Below are 20,722 nucleotides of genomic sequence, written 5' to 3' on the forward strand. Positions count from 1 at the left end.
TTATTAAGAAATTAATTATATCCATTTTTGAACAATGATGTTGAAGGGCCTTATGTAGGAGATATTCCACGGGTAATTCTGTACACCATGCTACATTGGTCATATTGACAGTACTGAAAATTTTGACAATATTGGCTACATTTCGTTCTGTCTGTTCAAACCCATTTGTCCTTTTTGTGCATATGTTTTAATGAACATCGAAAGAGTGAAAAGGTGGAGCCCTGTGTACATAAAATATAAGGGGAATAGGAACTTATAAGGATATATAAGAATTCATCAAGCTGAGTTTATTTCCACACACACACATACAACAGATGGCACAGACAAGTGGAAGTAAAATCTATAATCCATGGAAAAATGTGAAAACTATAAAAAAATGTGATGCTGATTTGCTATTTTGCCATGATTTAAGCAAAAGTATAGAACACAAATTTGTTTTTTTTGCACTGAATTTATTATGTGTAAGTAAAAAATATGAATTGGTATTTATAATGTATGGGCAGTATATCTATGTGTATGAATTAAAAAGTTTTATGGAAAATAATGTATACAATAACTATAAGTATGATAAGGATATAAATGATGTAATAACAAATTTTCAGAAGCAAGAAATAAGTAAAAATAACAACAGTTTTAAAAATTTAAACAAAATAAAATATGTGCATGAGGAAGTAAAAAAAGACTTAAATTTGAAATCGATGCATATACCTACTCCTTCACTTATTTTGTCACCACATATGTATTCAAAAGGATATGTGAATATTAAATGTGAAGAAAAAGATAACACAGAAAAATGTGTCTTAGTATCTGTGGGATGGTCAGAAGACACAAATATTTATTATGTAGAAAAAATTGTTGAATGTATAAATATTAAAAAGAAATTAAAGCTTATATTAGAGAAAAAGTTGCAAGATTCGAAAAGGTATGAAGAAAAGGTAACTAATGAACAGACATACTACTACAATGCACACACCCCACATGACAAATCGTTTTTTCAAAACTCATTTATTGATTCCTACAATTTTTTAAATAAATTAAAAATTGATGAAAATGAACTTATTTTAAACTTAATGCACAATAATCGACATGCAAATAATTATACGAAAGAATTTTTAGATTTATTCAAATTGTCCAAACATATTAACAATTTTGATCACATAAAAAATAAGATCAAGAAAAGAAGAAATTTACGTCTTTATAGAATGTACCTAGAAAAAGAGAAAAAACAAAAAACAAAAAAAATCCTCTCCAATGACAGGACATTTAATAAACATGTAAAAAAGATTAAACAAAAAAATTCCATTTTAAAAACGAAGAAAACAAATGATTATAAAAAAAATTCCCATCAAAAATGGTTATACGAAAGAGAAGCAAAGGGGCGGAGTCTAGCATTATATCAAGAAAATACTTATAAAAAAGTGTTACGTGGAATGAAATACAAATGCTTATTAAGACAAACAAAGGATGTGTTTAAAAATATGCATAGTAGTGACATGAATCAGGAGAGATATGGAAATTTAAAAGCATACAAGCATGTGAGAAAAAACAAATTTAAAATTAGCGAAATTTATAGTAGTCTTGAAAGTGCAGAAGAGGATGAAGAAGATATGGAAGGAAGAAGAGAAGAAGGAAAATTGTGTCCAAATGATAATCCTGAGATGAAGAAAAAAAATTGTGAAAAAAAATTTAAAAAAAATCATGATGTAAATTATTTACTAGGGGATGATGCAAAAGAAATGGAAGAAATTAACTTTTACAAAAGAATGAGGAATAATATCTATATGGGTTATAACTTAAGAAACAATCATATGGATCTAAATCAGCAAAATGAATACATTAATGATATTAGACAAGAGACTGAATTTGTGAACATGTATATTAAATCATCCAGTGATGATGAGGACAGCAGATATATACTTTCGAAATACAGACATTCCAAAAGCATGCAAGAAAGAAGGAGCCCCAAAATTTTCCTTGATGATGGTGATTTAATGAAAACTATGAGAAAAGGGAAAAGAATGGCGAAAAAGATGATAAAAAAGAAGAAGAAAAAAAAAAAAAAAAAAAAAAAAAGGATAAAAGATGAAGACAATACGGATTTACACACAAGTAGCAGTAGGGGAAGACAAAAAAGGGATGTCTATGAAAGAGGATCTATTATAGTACGTGAAAAAGAAGAAAGAATAAACTCTAACAAAGTTGAGAGAACCAAAATAAGCATTAAAAAAAAAAAAAAAAACATCCCTGGAAATATGAAAAGAGAACAGCTAAATCAGTTAAATAAGCACATGAAAAAGTATAATTTATATGTGGATCGATTAAATATAATGCAACAGGAAAGGAAAAAATTTGTTAATTTCTGTAAATTATATATAAAACATAAATACTATGAAGAATATAGCAAAAGGCTAGAGAATTTTCTAGACCCAAGTGTTAAAATAAAACATAATAATATTTGGAAACATTTTAATATATTTACATTTAATCTATTTAATGTAGACTACAATGACAAAATATTAAGATCTGCACATGTATATGTGCAACCAGATATTGTGTTTAACAACAAAAAGTGTGTTAATTCAGATGCGTCCACTTGGGCCATTTCATTCAATTTTTCCAAAAATTTATTAGCCGTGGGATCTAATACTCATAATATAAATATTTACAACTTGAATAATTTTTATTATTTTAGGAGAAGATATAATTATGACGACGCAATTAAGTTCTTTAAAAATGTTTTTATAAAGAGAAAAATTAAGGTGAATCATTTGTTTGCGAATGATGACAAGGATCCATTTTATTTCGATAGCGTGGATGAGACGTTCCATGCGGATGAAAAAAGGAAAAAAAGGAAAAGTGAAATGGATGAGAAAAGAAAAATGAAAAAAGAAAAAATTGTAGCAGGAAAAATAGAACAAGGAGAAAAGAAACAAAAGAGGAAAAAAAAAAATTCACCACTCCATTTCTACAACAAAGAGAAAATTTCTGAAGAAGTCGTATATTTAGACATTTACGAGAAGGATGAAGAAACCGATTGTTCCATCAAAATAAAAAGTTTGAACAGAAAAAGGGATGAAAATAATCGATCCTTTAGTTGTTCTCCACCCAAAGCGAAGAAGCAGAAAAAGAAAAATAACGCACTCAATAATGTATGTAATGAATATTTTTATGATAATAAATGTATTACCACCACAATGCACTTGTCAAATTTATCATGTGAAGAAGAATATCAGAAAATAGGTAAATTAATGAACGAAAAAGAGTTGAGAACAAATTTTTATTCAAACCACAATGTCCCTCTTGAACAAGAGAAAAAACGTGCTTCTGATAACCTTCAGAATGGAGATATCGAATTGAGAAAAAGGGAAAGGAACTACTATCCAGAAGTTGAAAATGAAATATTGATAGAAAAATCAATTAATTCAGATCTTGAGAATGGTAATATATACGACTTAGATAATAGGGAAAAATGTAACAACCAAGATACTGAAAAAATATTAGACACTAACGTGCCTTATGATGCGCCACTTCAAAGCAGGAAAAAAGATGTAGTAAAAAAAAAGAATCATAAATATGTAACAAAGATTAGTACAGGATATCGTTCTTATGAATCCAATTTGTACAAGGCAGTGACATCCATACTACTTAATAAAAGTAACATTCCAATAGACATAGTACAATTTTTTCTTAATAGAAAAGAAAATCTGAAAAATATTTTGTTAACCATATCTTATAACTTTCCCACTGACGCAATTATGTTATTTTTAAAACAAGCAGGTATAGGAAATGATATTCATCAGATGAAATGGAATATTCATTACAGTATAGAGCGAACCATTCATAAAATGAAGAAATTATATGCGAACAGATTTTGTTCTAAGTATTGTCTTAATTTGAAATTGCTTCACCCACATATGGTAATAATTAATAACAAGAAATATTTGAAAAATTGGTATATAAAATTTCTACGTAGAATATATATGCCACTAAAAAGTGTTCCTAATTTGTTTCAAAATGAAAAAATAAGAAAAAGGAGAAAATCGAATCTTTCGAAAGGTTGCCTAAGAGAAATTCGTCAAAACTATTTGGACATTTTGAAAAACAATAAAATTGATGAGGGATGTTCAAAATCTTATCCAGTGAATTATGAACCCACTGAAGATTCTTGCAGTGAAGATATGTCACATGAGAAGCTGCCACGAGAAAAATCGCCATGCAATAATTCATTGTATGATGGATTCTCGAATAAACACATGCACAGAGAAGATATGGAGCTACTTAATGAAGATATATGCACAGAATGCACAACCAGTGATGGCGAAATGGATGTAGAAAACCTTGTTTATATTAAAAAGAAAAGGTATAATTTGTACAAAGTTGAAAAAAAGTATGTGCTATGTAATACATTCCGTAAGGATACTCAAGAAAAAGTTAGAAGAACCATGTACAATATTAATTCATTAATGTGTAATAATAAAGTAATCATATATCATAAGCATTTGCATAGCTACAAGAAAGCGAATAATGTATTAAAAAATATAATCACAAGATTCAGAAATTTTATTAAAGAGAGACATAAGGATTTTAGTTTTTCCCACGCGAAGCAACTAATTTCAAATGATGATCACATTTTTATAGTTTTATATAATAAAAGAAGTAAAGAAAATTTCAATTATTATGACGACATTATAGTGAAAGATGTAGAAGAATTAAAAACTATCGTAAAGAGTATACAAAGACATGCATTTCCGGATTTGTTTTTAAAATTCCAGGATATTGGAAGCAGAGAGAACAGTTTTGAAATAGGTGAATCATCTCAATTGATGGAAAACTTTCAAATGTTAGAAAATCCACAGGAAATCAACAAACAGAGGAAAAATCAAAAAGCTGAAGTGGTAGTAGTAACCCCATTAGAAATGGACAAGAAAGGGAAAGAGGAAAATTTTGACTTCTTTAATCAAAAAATACTAATCGTATGCGAATTGAGAGATCACAATAACAACACATTAGATGTTATGCACTTAACGAACGATAAGAGGGAGAAGAATCCAGATAATTTTTCCACTAAACCAAGGAGACAATTAAATGAAGAACTCAATAACAATTATTTTTCCTTCTTTTTTGATAAAGATGACTTGGTATATGATAAAAAACAAAAAAAAAAAAAAAAAAAAAAAAAAAAAAAAAAAAAGGAAAAAACGGCCATGAACAGTTATGATAAAATAGACAAGACTAAAAAAGTGAAAACGAAAAAACAAAAAATGAAAAAAAAAAAAAAGTCTTTAAAAAATATTATTGCAGGTAGAACGCATATGAATGGAATTTTAAATTACACATTTGAAATGGAAATGAATGATTTGTGCAGAAGTAGCACTGTCGCAGCAAATAAAAATGAAAAAATAAGAATGAAAAATATTATCAATAATTTATTACTAAATTTGGAAACTGAATCTGTATCTGTATCAGGATCTAACACTTCTGAATATTCTGACATATTTGAAAGCAGTGTACATAGTAGAGGAGCACCTTTTTCCTCATATATAAATAATAGTGCAAGTAGCCAAAGTACAAATAACTTTAACCGATTTATTAATGAAGATCTGTTATCAATAGCTAGAAATAGAATTATAAGGAATGGATATAATTCAGATGTATCCAGTAGTGGACGCCTTTTTGCACGTGCATTACAAAATTTTAGATTAATGAGAAACAATTATTTACATAATGTGCGAAATAATGTTGGAGAAAATCAAACAAATGTACATGGTAGCAGAAATTTTCCAAACACAAGGGATGAATTTATAAGTGAAAACACACATAGAATAGTAAATAATATAGTAAATGGTACTCAGAATATATTAAACACTAATAACGCTATAGGAAATTTCACCAATATGTCCACCCCAATTGTCTTAAGTAGAGGTTATTACATGTCTAGATCAGATCTAAACAATGTACCAAATTTGCGTTACGATGAATATTTAAGTGCTTTAAATGGTCCACCAATTGTAGATATTTCTCAATTTATAGCACATCCGAATCAAGGTTCTATATTAGCCAGAGGATCCAATTTGGGAGGCGCACAAATGAGTACTACCACAGGGGAAAATGCGAATGTGTCAAGAAGCAGTATTGGAGAAACAGGTTCTAGAGATTCATATTCACGAAATAACTCATTCACAAGTAGAATAGTTAATAACATTTTAGGTGCAAACCCAGATAGAATTGATGCAATACTTGACGGGTGGAGATTTAGAATAAACTCAAATAATTTAGATAATATACATTTAAGACCACAGGGAACTGTCCATGCGAATAATAGTAATCCAGCTTATTTACATAACAGTGATAGTAGGAATTCACAAAATTCTCGAATTTCTAATGAAGCTAATCAAGAATGTGAATATGTTTTTCTGAACATTGTATATAACAATGTTTTAAATGTGAGGGAACCTAATAGAAATAGCTTTCCCTCATTAGATGCAAGTATAGGTAATTGGACCACAAGTCTAATGAATAATAATTCTCAAGATGTAACTTATAATATAACTCAAGAATATAATCCAAATAGAGACTTGAATACTAACTTTTTCCATCAAATAGGAAGAAGTGACTTGAATTTTCCATCCATGAATTCTAATGTTAAAAACACGAATAAACTGGAGAATTTTAAAACTAAAAAAAAAAAGGAAATTCAAAAAGGAAAAATTCAAAATAAATGTTTTTATGAAATCCCCTTTAGCTTAAAATCTGCATGCACGAATAAGAAATATGATGCTACTCTTAAGTACATATATACCTTATCTAGGAGTGCCGATGAAATCATGTTGAACTCTGATTCTACGTCTGAAGTGTTTTTCGATTTTGTTATTATTTGTGAAGGTTTGTATGAGAAAAACATCAGAGCTGCTAAGCAGCAGGAGTGTCCAGGGGGGGGGGATGTTCGGTCCGATAGTCAAGGTGCACTAACGGGAGAATATCAATCGGAGCAGATACACGAGGGAATGGAAGATGCAGAAGACGTAGGTGAGGATGTGGCTGAGGATGTGGCTGAGGATGTGGTTGAAGATGTGGCTGAGGATGTGGTTGAAGATGTGGCTGAGGATGTGGTTGAAGATGTGGCTGAGGATGTGGTTGAAGATGTGGCTGAGGATGTGGTTGAAGATGTGGCTGAAGATGTGGCTGAAGATGTGGCTGAAGAAGTGACGGAGGAATTGGAGGTGGATGTAGCCCATCAAATAGTAGAAGAAATATCGGAAGCTGTAACAGACGAAGTGGTGGAAGATGTAACGGGGGAAGTGATGGAGGACATAACAGACGAGGTGGTAGAGGACATAACAGACGAGGTGGTAGAGGACATAACAGACGAAGTGGTGGAGGACCTAACAGACGAAGTGGTAGAGGACATAACAGACGAAGTGGTGGAGGACCTAACAGACGAAGTGGTAGAGGACATAACAGACGAAGTGGTGGAGGACCTAACAGACGAAGTGGTAGAGGACATAACAGACGAAGTGGTGGAGGACATAACAGACGAAGTGGTGGAAGATGTAGCCGATGGAGCACCACACGCCATGCATATCAATCTGGACTATTTGATGAATAGCACAGAAGATCCTCCAAACGAACAATCATTTGGGGAAAATATCATTAGTAGTGCAAATGACACTAAACGTAGACATTCGTCGAAAGAACATGATAATATGAGACAAGTAAGTGAAATAGGAAACTCTAGAAACATGTGTCACAGGGCACTCAATGGTAATGGAGAGGAATGTGTGGAGAAAGACATTTTGAGAAAGGAAGAAAAGGAAGATTCAAAAGATGTGTCCTGTGAGAGTGATGATAATGTAACAAATTTAAATAAATACATGAGTTGCTGTTCGACATTAGATTTTGAAGAATCATCGTATTCATCGCATGACTTTTCATCAAGCGATACAAGCAGTGACTTTAACAAAATATCTCAATCATCTGATGATGAATGTTCAGAATGTGAAAACACAAATCTGTGTTTTGAAGACAGCAATATAATAGATTTCAATTCAGTTTATCGATTTCTGAAACACGATTGTTCCAAATTATATATAAACAATTGCAACATTAGTTTAAAAAAGAATAAAAAAGGAACGTTATCAAAATATTATTTAAAGAGAAAATTTTCCACTTTGAAAAATAAAAATACAGCTAACGATGATACGAATGTTGTTACTTTAAATATAAACGATTTTGAATATAATTCAGTTGACCACAGCAACAAGATAATGTCAGTTTCTTATGACATAGAGCATTCATTACAGCTAGCGCAAAAAGATGTAAATGATATCTTGCGCCTAGAGGGGAAGCATAGGGGAAACAAAGCTATTATAAAATCCAAGTGGTTACATAAAATTTTACTGCAGGAAAATTATTACTTGAATGATGAAAAGATGCGTGAGTTGCAGACACGCTTGAAGGGAAGTAGAACAGAGGAAGGAGCAGAAGAAGCAGAAGTAGAAGCAGGCACAGAAGCAGGCGAAGGAAACGAAATCAATATTAGACAAAGGAAAATCCGGAAAAATGTTGACTCAAGGGATGAAAAAGAAAATGAAAGAAAAAAAAAATATATCCTACGTGACAAACCGACGAAAGAAGGTATCAATCGCTTGAATGTAATGAGAAGGGCACGGAAAGACCATTTAGTTAAAAATGGTCTATTTCAGAAGGATCACTTGTTTAACAACTTTTTAAGGTATTATTACTTCACTATAGAAGAAGAGAGAAAAGAGAAAAAAAAAGAAATTAAAAATATGGAAGATGGCTATACAAGGAGAAAATACTATGATCATAACATTAGTTCTCTTGTACATTACAAATCAGAAGAAATAAGAAATAGTTTTTATAATAACAAGAATGCTTCTTATGTCTGTCATAACGTGCCTGAAAATGTTATCCCGCAAAAATTATTGAATAAAGCAAAAAAGAAGTATTTAAATGGAGAAAAAAATCGAACAGATGAAATTTTATGGACTTTTTCAAATGTTACATTTTATTCAGCCGATTGGTATGATATTATGTATAAATTATTTTTCGATTTATCTTCGAGATTTTGCGAAATAATTATAAAATATCATAAGCACAATATACCTTGTGTAAAATTTTCACCAGATGATAATTTTCTTTTGTCCTGTTCTGTTGATAAATCTATTGTTCTTTGGAATCCATTCAATGTAAAAAATTACGACTTGCATAGAAATTATAACATATATGATCATATATTACCTCCGTGTAAAGAAAGGAAAAGCATGGAGAGGCATAGAAATATGAGTATGCACCCCAATATGCACATGTATGATGGAAATAACAACACTACCATCAACTTACTAACCAATGTGACAGTAAAAATAAACTATGGAGGAAAAAAGAATGTCTTTGAAAAACTGTACCATGAAAGCAAAATGTATAAAACGATGAAAGAAAAAGAAATAATAACATGTATGAAAAAAAATAATATTTTATGTAAACATGAATTAAAACATATGGGATGGAGTTGTGATTTTCTTTTAAAAAAGAATGTCAGTAAATGTGATATTTTTATGGATTTATTTTATAAAGAAAATATGATTCATGGTAGACCTAGTTTTAATTATTATCAATATTTTCCTTTTAAAAATCAATCTATAGATAATTTCTTTCCAATTTTTGAAAAATATTCATTTTTTCAATTATTTAAATGTTCCCTTTTAAATATTAATGAAACCCAAATGGGAGTTAATTTTAAGTCATTCCTTACATTCCTGTACAGAATGAATATGAAAAGAACAGAATGTTTACAAGAAAATCACATAAACACTATTTTAGAAATAATTACTGAGAAAAATTTTAATACAAAATATTATTCCCCAAAAAAAATTAAACGTATTTACTCAACCATGAAATATGTCTGTAAGAATTTGCTAAAACCATACATTGTAGTATATCCCTTGAAATTCACAGAAAGATCAGATGGATTGGAAAATATAAAATTGACAAAGCAGCGTTTATCTCAGGATGTTTGTATTTTAACAGACTATGAATTCGGTTATTCTGCTTGTCACGATGATAAAAAATGGAATGTCGATTATCATGACAAGAATAATATAAACTATACTTTATCTAGTGCAAATGAAAAGACTATATTGAACAAACGTTTTTCATTCAAGAAAAAGATACGAAAGAGAAAAAAACGGAAAGAAAGATCAACTTTCAGTTTCCCTTATCTTAGAAACCAAAATCATGACAGCTGGGAATCAGATATCCATTCTTCATCGTCTTGCAGTGAATCAGACAACCACAATGATAAGTACACGACTGCAGATGAGCTGTCAGATGAAGATTACATAAAAAAAAATAAACATGAAAAATCCTTATTTTTTAAATATATTCGCAGAATAAGAAATGATTTTAGTTTTTATTTTTTGTCAGAAAAGAGAAAAAATCGTGAAGAAAGTACCAAGAAATGGATTCCACTTTTTGAGAAAATGATTCATCAGTATGCAGATATGAACTTTTGTAAAGATATATACCATCATGTCAAGCAAAAAGTCTTGACCGAGTGTATCAGAAAATTTGAGACATTAAAGCCGAGGCTATATTTTAATTTCCATATCACGGCAAATTATCAGGAATCGAAAGTTTTGAGAGAAATTCTGCAGAATTATGCTGTATATTTTGAGTCTATAGAGGTGGAAAATGGACACACACTTGTAGGAGTTAATAACACAAATAACAGAAGTGACAGCAACCATATTGATCAAATCAGTAGCGGAGGAAAATGTTGTGAACAAATGAATAAGAATTTTCAATCCTATTTAAAGTTAATAAAAGAGGAAAGCATACTAAACGAGAGCAATGGGATGAAGCAGAATGGAAGAAGTCTCATGAAGGAAGATGAAGAAGAGGAGGAGGAGGAGGAACAATGTGTGCATACTCATGAAACACAACCAAAAAATGTGGGATATACAATTATACTGAAAAATAATATCTCTAATTTGCACAATGTGATAAATAATATAATAAACATTTCACGTACTAACAAAATTGTCAATCATGACAAATACTTTCGGGAAAATAACTTATATAAGAATGACCAAAAGGGTAATCACATGAATACAGGAATGGCGAGCAAAAAGGAAAGAAGACATGAATATAATACTTCTCATAAGAGTGACAAGAAGGACGAGGATGATTATGTGGAGGAAGAAAAGAAAAACGCGAAAAAAACTCTTTATGAGAAATACTTGGATGATTTTGAAAATGAGAACACAGATGTGAGTTCCTCAGATTCGCTAAACTCCGATTCAGGTTACACTAGAGGGAAAAGGGTCAAAAGAGATTGTGGTGATTCTGATTGTGACTCTGAATATGATTCTTATTGTGATGAGAAAAATGCGAACAAAAATGAGGTGATGGAAAATAAAACGTTCATTAAAAACAAATGTCGAATGAAGAACAGGAATCTGAAGAACTTACTAAGGAGAGAGGACAGAAAGTATAACATATGTTTTTTAAAAGCAAATAATGATAACTATAAGATTAAGTATTCTGAAAATATGAGCATTTTGCAAAATTTGTACAGGTATTGTGGAAGAGGTTTACTCATAGTGAATGTAAAATATTTGATGGATGAAATCTCTTGTTCTATGGATAATAATTTTGAAGAAGGAAATCAAAAGGGAAGAAGAGACAAAAATGATAACAATATTCAAAAGTGGAATGCTAAAAAGGGTTTGCCTGAAGGGGAACGTAAAAGTATCATATTCCACACAGACATACACATTTGCAAGGAGAAGAAAAGACAAAATAGGTTCACTAAAAAAGAATCCGAAAAAGAATTACATTACAAAAGAACAAAAACAATCATTTTTATCATACGCGTTAATCTAAGGGAGTTGAAAAATTACTTAATGAGAAAAATAATTTTTGAAGAAAAATATGTAAACAATACATTTTATATTAATCTAAAAGTGGTAAAAATATTTTATTTAATTACATTAAGGAATTGTAAAATATTACATAACTCCAAAAATATTTATGAAAATAAAGTAGATGATGGAAGTAAAAAAATTATAAAATTATATTTTAACACAGAAACATATTCCTTCCTTACATATTTAACAAAAAATTTATTTAAAAAAAGAAAAAAACATCCCATAACACCTAAACGTATATTTAGATACATGGTATGGATAAGGAATCATATTTTGAATTCTAATAAATTCGATTTTTCAGAAAATTTAATAGGAGAAAATGATGTAACACAATCTGATATTCATATTTTGCGCACTTTAAATATAGGAAATTTAGAAAAAATATCCCCCTTCAAATTATTTTACCTTCTTTTGCCGAAATGGAAAAAAGACATCCTTATGCTGAATATATCAATGTTAAGATTTTTGTATTCTCATATAGGAAATGGTTTGAAGAAAAGGAGTAAATATGGAAAAAACGATCCATGTGGTAGAAATCAACAATCGCCTCCAAAAAAAAAGACTTGCTCATGTGTAAATATAAACAAAAAAATGTTTGATTCATTCGTTAATAAAGAAGAAAAAAAATGGTTGAATAATTATTTAGTATTATCGGCAGATAAATATAAATTATACTTACTGAAAATTAAGTTCACAAAAATTACGAAGAATTTTTTCTCTACAAAATTTGTACCTATATTAGAGTTAAGCAAACCGATAGAACCCAAATTATCCACCGTGTATAAATCATCTCGGATTAATCTCTTGAAAATTATTTATGAAAAATCATGTATCATATTAGCAAATCAATACAGCAATCTCATATTTATTTATTTTGCCCACAAATGTGTATACACAAATTCGTATTTCCTTTTTCCTTATTTTACCATTCCCCTTTATACTGAACGTATAGGAAGATCTCTGATACCGGTATGTAAAATAAATAAATAATTGAATAAATAAATGAAGAAAGAACATTTATGGAGAACGAGCTGGAATATGTATCCCTTTATGTAAGGCTGGGTTCTCTTCCCTTAAGTGATAATCCATATTCATGTAGCGTGTGCATAAATTCGTACCATATATATTATGTATCTTGCTTCTTCTCTTGGATGATATGATAAAAATATGAGAGAATTTCAAATAAGCTCAACCCCTTGAAAAACAAAAAAAAAGAAAAAGAAAGCACACTTATATACCCAATTGCATTTTTTCACAATCCATAATTTTGTTTAAATAAATAAAAGGAACTGAATACGAATGTTGCTCAGATGGACGAATAAATAAAACATGAGCACCTTCTGTATGTATTATCCGTTCAGGCTGACCGAAGAAATTATTTTATTTTTTTCTTGGCCTTTTGCTTTGCATTGGTTTCGCTTGAACTGGTTCCTTATATTTATTTATTATTATTATTATTTTTTTTTTCCCCCACTTTTGTAGAATTTCAGCAAAGACTTATGTTTTGGAAACAAGAAATTCCTTGTGAACAACGTAAATTACAACTTACGAAAAATCTTGTCTGATAATTGCATGGAGATGGATGAAGAACTAAACTTTTTCATTGCAGGTTTCGATGTCATGTATGTAAAAGGAAAAAAGAATAATTTTGAAATAACTATCTTTGCAATTTTGCTTACCAATCTTATATTTTGTTATAAATTAAATTTCCAGTATTATTAATTTTTCTCCATATCCTCCTGCACCCGTCATTGAAAATCACATGAACGTTTGACTTACTAATTTAATTTAATTTTACTTATGAAGTATGATAATGTCACATATCTAGAACACACACTGTATTGGAAATCTATTTACATCTCCATCATTGCATATTTCTATATCTAATTTATTTGTCAAAAGTGTTTTTCTCAGGAGAGACAGAGAGGGAGGAGGTGTAAATTATCTTCCCTTCAACATAACTTTACCAACATCACTCCTTTTTTTTTTCATTCACAAAATTAAATATCCCTTATATGTACATTCCATTCGCAAGTTTACGTTAAAAGTAGACAATTTTTTTTTTTTTTTTTTTTTTTTGTTAACGATTAAATACCTTTTAATTGAATACAAAATGTATGGCATTTATGACCAACAAACTTGATTAAGAACACACCTTAACGCATTTATTAGGTTCATTCTTTTACTATTGATAATGAATATATCGTGAAACTTGTAGGGAACTTATCCCAATGTGGACAGATTTGTATGTATATATTTATATATATATTTTTGTTTGCTCATAGAAAGGGCTGTAAAGAATTCATGTTCTGTTTTTCTGTTATGATAAACGAATAATTTACATCATTCCCCAGCTTCGTATAACTATGGAAAAAATCTAGATATCACATTTTCAATTAATGCATAGAAAAAAAAAAAAAAAAAAAAAAAAAAGGATTCGTTCGTTATTTTTAATTCTATGTTTTTAAAAATAAAAAATTTCGATCATGTATAAATGTAGTATCATTTACACATGTATGCAAAGTGCCAAATGTTCAGAAAAGGTTTATAAATGGCGGATATATAAAATTAAAAAAAATATTCTGATTGAAAAGTCAGAGTGCATGTGCGTGTGTGCGTATGTATGTATATATATATGTGTGTATTAGGGGGGGGGGGATGGGAATAAAAAGAAAAAAAATAATAAAAGTGGTGAGCGCAGAAATTCATACACATGTTTGAAGCATATTATAAAATATTGTTCTTGTATATGGATACGTGACGAAATAGGGAAGACAAATTTTGCCTTCCCTCTCTTGGTCACGTTTTTAACTTCTTGTGTCTTTTCTAAGCATGCTTTCGTAAGAACCATTTTGTTCTAAGTATTCTCTGATTCCGAAAAAATGGTGTACCGATCGTGGCATCATGTATCCATAAGGTTTATTAAAAATTTATTTGTCTATTTATTGATCTATTTACTTGTTTACTATTATTTTATTTTATTCTTTTTTTTTTTTTTTTTTTTTTTTCAAGTTATGTCTTACAAATAGGATTATTATACACATATATTATACAATTACGGTAGGGACAGAGAATATAAAAAAACACAAAACATAAAAATGCTTAAGTCACTATGGCATTTTCTCCCATAATATATGCTTCATCGAAGATGGGTTAATTTATTTTTCGTATTTAATTGTGCACCAATTCGAATATGTTGATTTGTTTGCTCTCATTTCGATTTAATTGTATAAACTTCCTGAACATAATTTATTTCCGTGCTTGTTTAGACGTTCTTTTAATTTTCCCTTGGATGCTAGAATGAAAGCCAAGAATAATGGATTTGCCTTAAATGGGCGAGAAGTAAATTCTGGATGAAATTGCACCCCAACATAAAAATTTAAATTTTTTATTTCACAAATTTCCATTCTAACACTGTCAATATCTTTGGCTACAAAACTTAATCCAACGGATTCTAATAGGGGAACATATTTAGGATTAATTTCAAATCTATGTCTATGCCTTTCGAATATATATGTTGCTTCATCATATGCTTTATAGGTTAATGAATCTTTGTCAATTACTTTTGATTGCTTGACACCTAAGCGCATGGTGCCTCCCTTATTATCATCCCCCTTAAATTCGTTCATTGAAATTATTACATTATTGTTATCAATCTCTTTAACACTTTTGTAGTAATCTTTTATACCCATTAATTTTATTTTTTCTTTTAATACTGGATCCTCTAGCTTTTTAGGAATATCATCAATATATTTCTTCTGCGTTATTGAAAAATCATCACTATCAAAAATTTCTTCTTCATTGTCAAGTACTGACGATGAATCACAGTTCATTATGTTGTTACCCAATACGGCACAATATTTTTTTCCCCCTTTATTTATTTCAAAATTTTCGTTATTTTGACCATTTTTTCCATTTTCGGAATTTTCATAATTGATATTGTTTGTAATTTCTTCACTTGTTGAGCAGGTCAATATAGTGTTCTTCTTCTGTGAGATAGAATCACTATCATTATCGTCATTATTATGTACACTGGAATCTCTAATTTTTTGATTGGTATACATAACATTACTTCTAATATGAGATTCTTGTTCCTTTTGCATTTTCAAACAAATATCATCAGTGTCGGATGCTCCTCCTTTTTTATATAAAGTGGTACCATTGTGAATTTCGTTTCCGTATTTATGAAACTCACGCTTCCTCTTGTTAATCATTTTGTCATCCGAATTGTTCTGAACTTCCAAAATATCTTCAAATTCTTCAGAATTCGCATACTTATTTAGGTATTGTCTAGCCACATCAATAACAGCTGTCTGCATACCTAAACATATTCCCAAATATGGAACATTGTGCAATCTACAATACTTGGATGATAAATATTTTCCTTCAATACCTCTAGTTCCAAATCCTCCAGGAACTAATATGCCATGAACTGATTTTAGTGTATCCCAAGCTTGTTCATATTTCATTCTTCTCTTTTTGTCATAATCTTCATCTGATGTAGTGTCATCAACAAAAATATGTTTTTGTGTTGTATTAATTTGTGAAAAAGTGTCATATGAATATTTTCTTGCTTTTCTCTTCAGATCTATATGTATTTTTTTGTTTTTTTTTTTCAAGGATAAATGGCTACTATTAATATATCTGATTATTAGCTTAAATCCACATTCTATACACGCATGAACAAGGGATGAAATAATCGACAGGTATGTATCATTTGAAGCTGTGTATTTTCCTACGATACCAATAATTACAGATTCGTTTGATGACTCATATCTATCAGATAACTGTTTCCATGTATTAAAAGAATATGGACTTATATGCAATTTATTTTTAAGCACAATATTTTGTAAATTCAACTTTTTTAAAACATTAGCACTAAAATTCTGTTGTTCTAAAATTAAGGGTACTTTGTACACATTTGATGTATCGTGCAGGGATATAACATGTTCATTTTTCACTTGTGAGAACAAAGAAATTTTTTGTATTGCTTCATCTGTTAATGGTTCTTCACATCGACAAAAAATGAAATCAGGTTTTAATCCTGCTTCTCTTAAAATTTTCACACTGTGTTGTGTTGGCTTCGTTTTCTGTTCTCTCAATGTACCTATAATTGGTACATAAGATAAATGGCATAAGCATACATCATCTGCATTTAAATTATTTATTAATTGTTGCAAAGCTTCTAAATACACAGCTGATTCAATATCTCCAACAGTTCCACCTACTTCTATCATACAAATACATGGAACTTTGTTTGGTGTTGATGCAGATACACTATTGTATTCTTTTTTCATCCTTTTTATATTATCATCTATAACTCCTTTAATCCATTTCTTAATAGCATCAGTTACATGTGGAACTACTTGAACTGTCTTTCCTAAATATTCTCCTTTTCTTTCTTTTTTAATAACTTCTTCATATATTTTTCCCGAGGTTATGTTATTTTTATACGATAATTTGATATTCAAAAACCTTTCATAATTCCCTAAATCTAAATCAACTTCTCCACCATCCTCTAGCACATACACTTCTCCGTGTTCATATGGTGACATAGTTCCTGCATCTATATTTAAATACGGATCAATTTTTATTGTCGTAAGTAAAATATTTTTTGTTAGTAATAGTACGCCCATGCTGCTCATAGCTGTACCTTTTCCCAACCCACTCATATTTCCTCCTGTCACTATGATATATTTTGTTATAACATTTACATCTTCTTCTGAATCCATTTTAAGTACACTTAAAAAAAAAATAAAATAAAATAAAATACTTAGCAAGTACAAATTTCCTAATCTAGGATGTTGATTTAAAAAAAGGTTAAAATATATTACACCTCCCTTTTTTCTCCCTTTAATATACACTGAAATAGAAACTTCTTGATATTGCTACGAATGTGTATACACAATAATGCATATATGTGTATATAGGAGATTCAATGATTTGTTCTTGGACAGCCATAAGATAAGTTTTACAAAAAGTGGTTCCTTGTAGGTGTATTGTGCATGCACTATTGGTATAAATAATATTAAATTAAAGATATCACGAAAATATATATATATATATATATATATATATATATATATATATATATATATATATATATATATATGTATTAGGTTTATATCAAAATGGAGGTTTGTAAAATGCATACATATGTGTCTGTTATGGTATCTCGTCCGTGTTCAATGGGTGTGTAAAAATACAAATATCCCAAATGAGATCCAGTGTAATAAAGCATACAATTAACACACCATGGGTGCATATATATTAATTTGTGCATTATGCTATGAACCAATAAAACAATTCTTCATTAGGAAAAGATGAAACATTGTGTTGTTATGCTGTTTTTCTGTGGTGCTGAATAGTATAGCGTGCGTTTTTTCTTGTGTGTATGCGTGATCATAAGGATGACTCACTTGACATATATATACGATTACGTAATTGCAGAATCTTCCTCCAAAAGGATTGTCCCTTTGCCTGAATTAACAATAAGTAGATTCCAAAGAGGAACTTATATATTTCGTTCCTCTAAGTTATAACGTTGTCCCTTTTTCTAGGAAAGTAAAACGTAAAATTATAAAGATCAAAAAAAAAAAAAAAAAAAGAGAACACTAAATGCAAAAATGGTGTAAATTAAAAATTGATATTTTAAAAAAGTAGATTAACAGGTGACATTAAAAAAAAGAAAAAAAAAAAAAAAAAGAGAGTTAAAAAGTGAAGGTTAATAACTAAATTTTAAAAGCGTAAAATTCATAATTCAAAAGATGTTATTTCACTTGGGGATGATACCCTCATACATATAATGTCGTATTGTATTCTTTAAAAAAAAAAAAAAAAAAATAGATGTATTGTATTTATGTATGGGTGGATGGATGCATGAATTTGCGTCAGAGTGGTGGCAAACTATGCATATACAATACATAAGTACTTTAGCACGTAAGGTATACATGGGCTTGGTAGCTCTTTTCGAATAATTTTTTTTTTTTTTTTTTTTTTGCTCTGATTCACAACTTGGTATTGCATTGTAACGTGTATAATGACGTCATCCATTAAGAGCAATTTGATGAGTGTTATGAAAATTGTCGTCCATATTGTTCAAAATCATGATGATCAAAAAAATATTTTCTTTTTTTCTAAAAAAGTTTGAATTTAAACAAATATTAATAAGGTAAAAATTGGTATCAAAGCAACTGGACGGTAAAGGATTTAAAAAGGAAAGAGATAACATATAATCGAGAATATAGTGATAAAAAGAAAAAAAAAAAAAATGAATTTTTATAATAAACTAACGAAACGTTCCACCACGTTTATTGGTATATTTGCTTAAAATTGGTGTTGATGGGGAAGAATTGGGTTGATGATATCTGGGACAATCCTTAATGTTATGAAGATAATGTATTGGAAAAAATGACGTATTAAATATGTTGTGCACCTTTTTTTTTTTAGGTATAAATATATATATGATATATAATAATTATAAATGTGTCCTGTTATAGTGCGTTCACATATATGAAATTATACAATTTTTGCACTAACTCGTAAAAGTTATTGCTCCCATTGAAGTTGCTAAAGATTTTCTTTTCCATTTAAATTGTGTAGGAAATATGAGCATTTCCTCCCTTATTTTCTCAATTGCCACATTGTCAGTCCCATATTTATTCCATAACTGTTTCTATACCATTTTGCTAACTTTATATATATATATATTTATATATATAAAGTCATAATTACTTTAAAGTAGCATGTTTTATATCATGTATAAAAGCGTTTTCATATTTTTAAAAAAATAATAAATTGTAGGTATCTTGTAAAATCTCTGTATAAATTCCTAGTGGGGTTGGGGAGACTTAATAGCAGGTTTTTTAATCGTTTTTCATTTTTTTTTTTTTTTTTTTTTTTTTTTTCTGCCTAACCTTTTATATCATTATTTCGCAAGACGCAAGAAAAAATACTTTTTTTTTTTTTTTTTTTTTTGTTACATCAATTTTTTGTCCACATTTTATATATACATCCAAAGTTGTTTGTTAAAAAAAAGGGGGTGAGGGGAAAAAAAGGCAAATATAATAAAAAAGTATAACTGAAGTTTTATTTTAGAAATATAAAAAGGAAAAATAACATTCTTTAGGAGAGAAAAAAGAATAATTTATTTACATGTTTTTCGCTCACACCACTTTCATTATGCTGAATTATAATTTGTAAATAATTAAGGGAAAAAAAGTTTTATGCACACGATACATGTGCATTTTTATATGTGGTTTGTATTAACTTTTTTTGAGTTATAATTAATTATAAAGGAAAAATGGGAAATGGACTAGTCGCAAAAAGAGATGAAAGATGTAACAATTCCAAAAATTATAAATTGACTGTAAAATATACCGGAAACTTTATGACGTTTTTGAATTCTCATTTTTGTGTATAATATGTAGAATAAAAAAAAAATGAGTGCACACAAAGTTAAGCCAAACAAATAGAGGGGATTAGTATTTATAACACTTAAAAGGAATTCATCTTTTAACAGGAGTGGGAAAGAACCATGTGGCATTAGCGATGTGACAGAAAATGACACAAATGTTCATTTAGTTATCTCGTTTACGTTCATTCTCTTTGTCTCTCTCTTTCTCTCTCTCTCTCTCTCTCTCTCTCTCTCTCTCTCTCTCTCTCTCTCTCTCTCTCTCTCTCTCTCTCTCTCTCTCTCTCTCTCTCTCTCTTTTCATTCTTTCTTTTTTTTTTTTTTTTTGTTATCATTTTCTTTTGGGTTTTTTTTTTTTCAT

At 29.4% G+C, this 20,722-nt stretch overlaps 2 protein-coding genes across 2 annotated transcripts; one reads left to right on the forward strand and one right to left on the reverse strand.

The window, feature by feature from the left end:
- Window positions 1–314: 314 nt before the first annotated feature.
- On the forward strand, window positions 315–13,670 carry PGO_133850 (hypothetical protein, conserved; the record flags this gene model as incomplete). The annotated part of the gene is made up of 2 exons (XM_028689901.1): window positions 315–12,917; window positions 13,431–13,670. The coding sequence occupies 2 exons, from the start codon at window positions 315–317 to the stop codon at window positions 13,668–13,670; spliced, it is 12,843 nt and encodes a 4,280-aa protein (XP_028545702.1).
- A 1,499-nt stretch (window positions 13,671–15,169) lies between these two features.
- Window positions 15,170–17,680, reverse strand: PGO_133860 (CTP synthase; the record flags this gene model as incomplete). Its single annotated transcript, XM_028689902.1, has 1 exon — window positions 15,170–17,680. The coding sequence occupies one exon, from the start codon at window positions 17,678–17,680 to the stop codon at window positions 15,170–15,172; it is 2,511 nt and encodes an 836-aa protein (XP_028545703.1).
- Window positions 17,681–20,722: the final 3,042 nt, after the last annotated feature.

This window comes from Plasmodium gonderi (genome assembly GCF_002157705.1).
Source record: "Plasmodium gonderi DNA, contig: Chr13, whole genome shotgun sequence".
NCBI lineage: Eukaryota > Apicomplexa > Aconoidasida > Haemosporida > Plasmodiidae > Plasmodium > Plasmodium gonderi.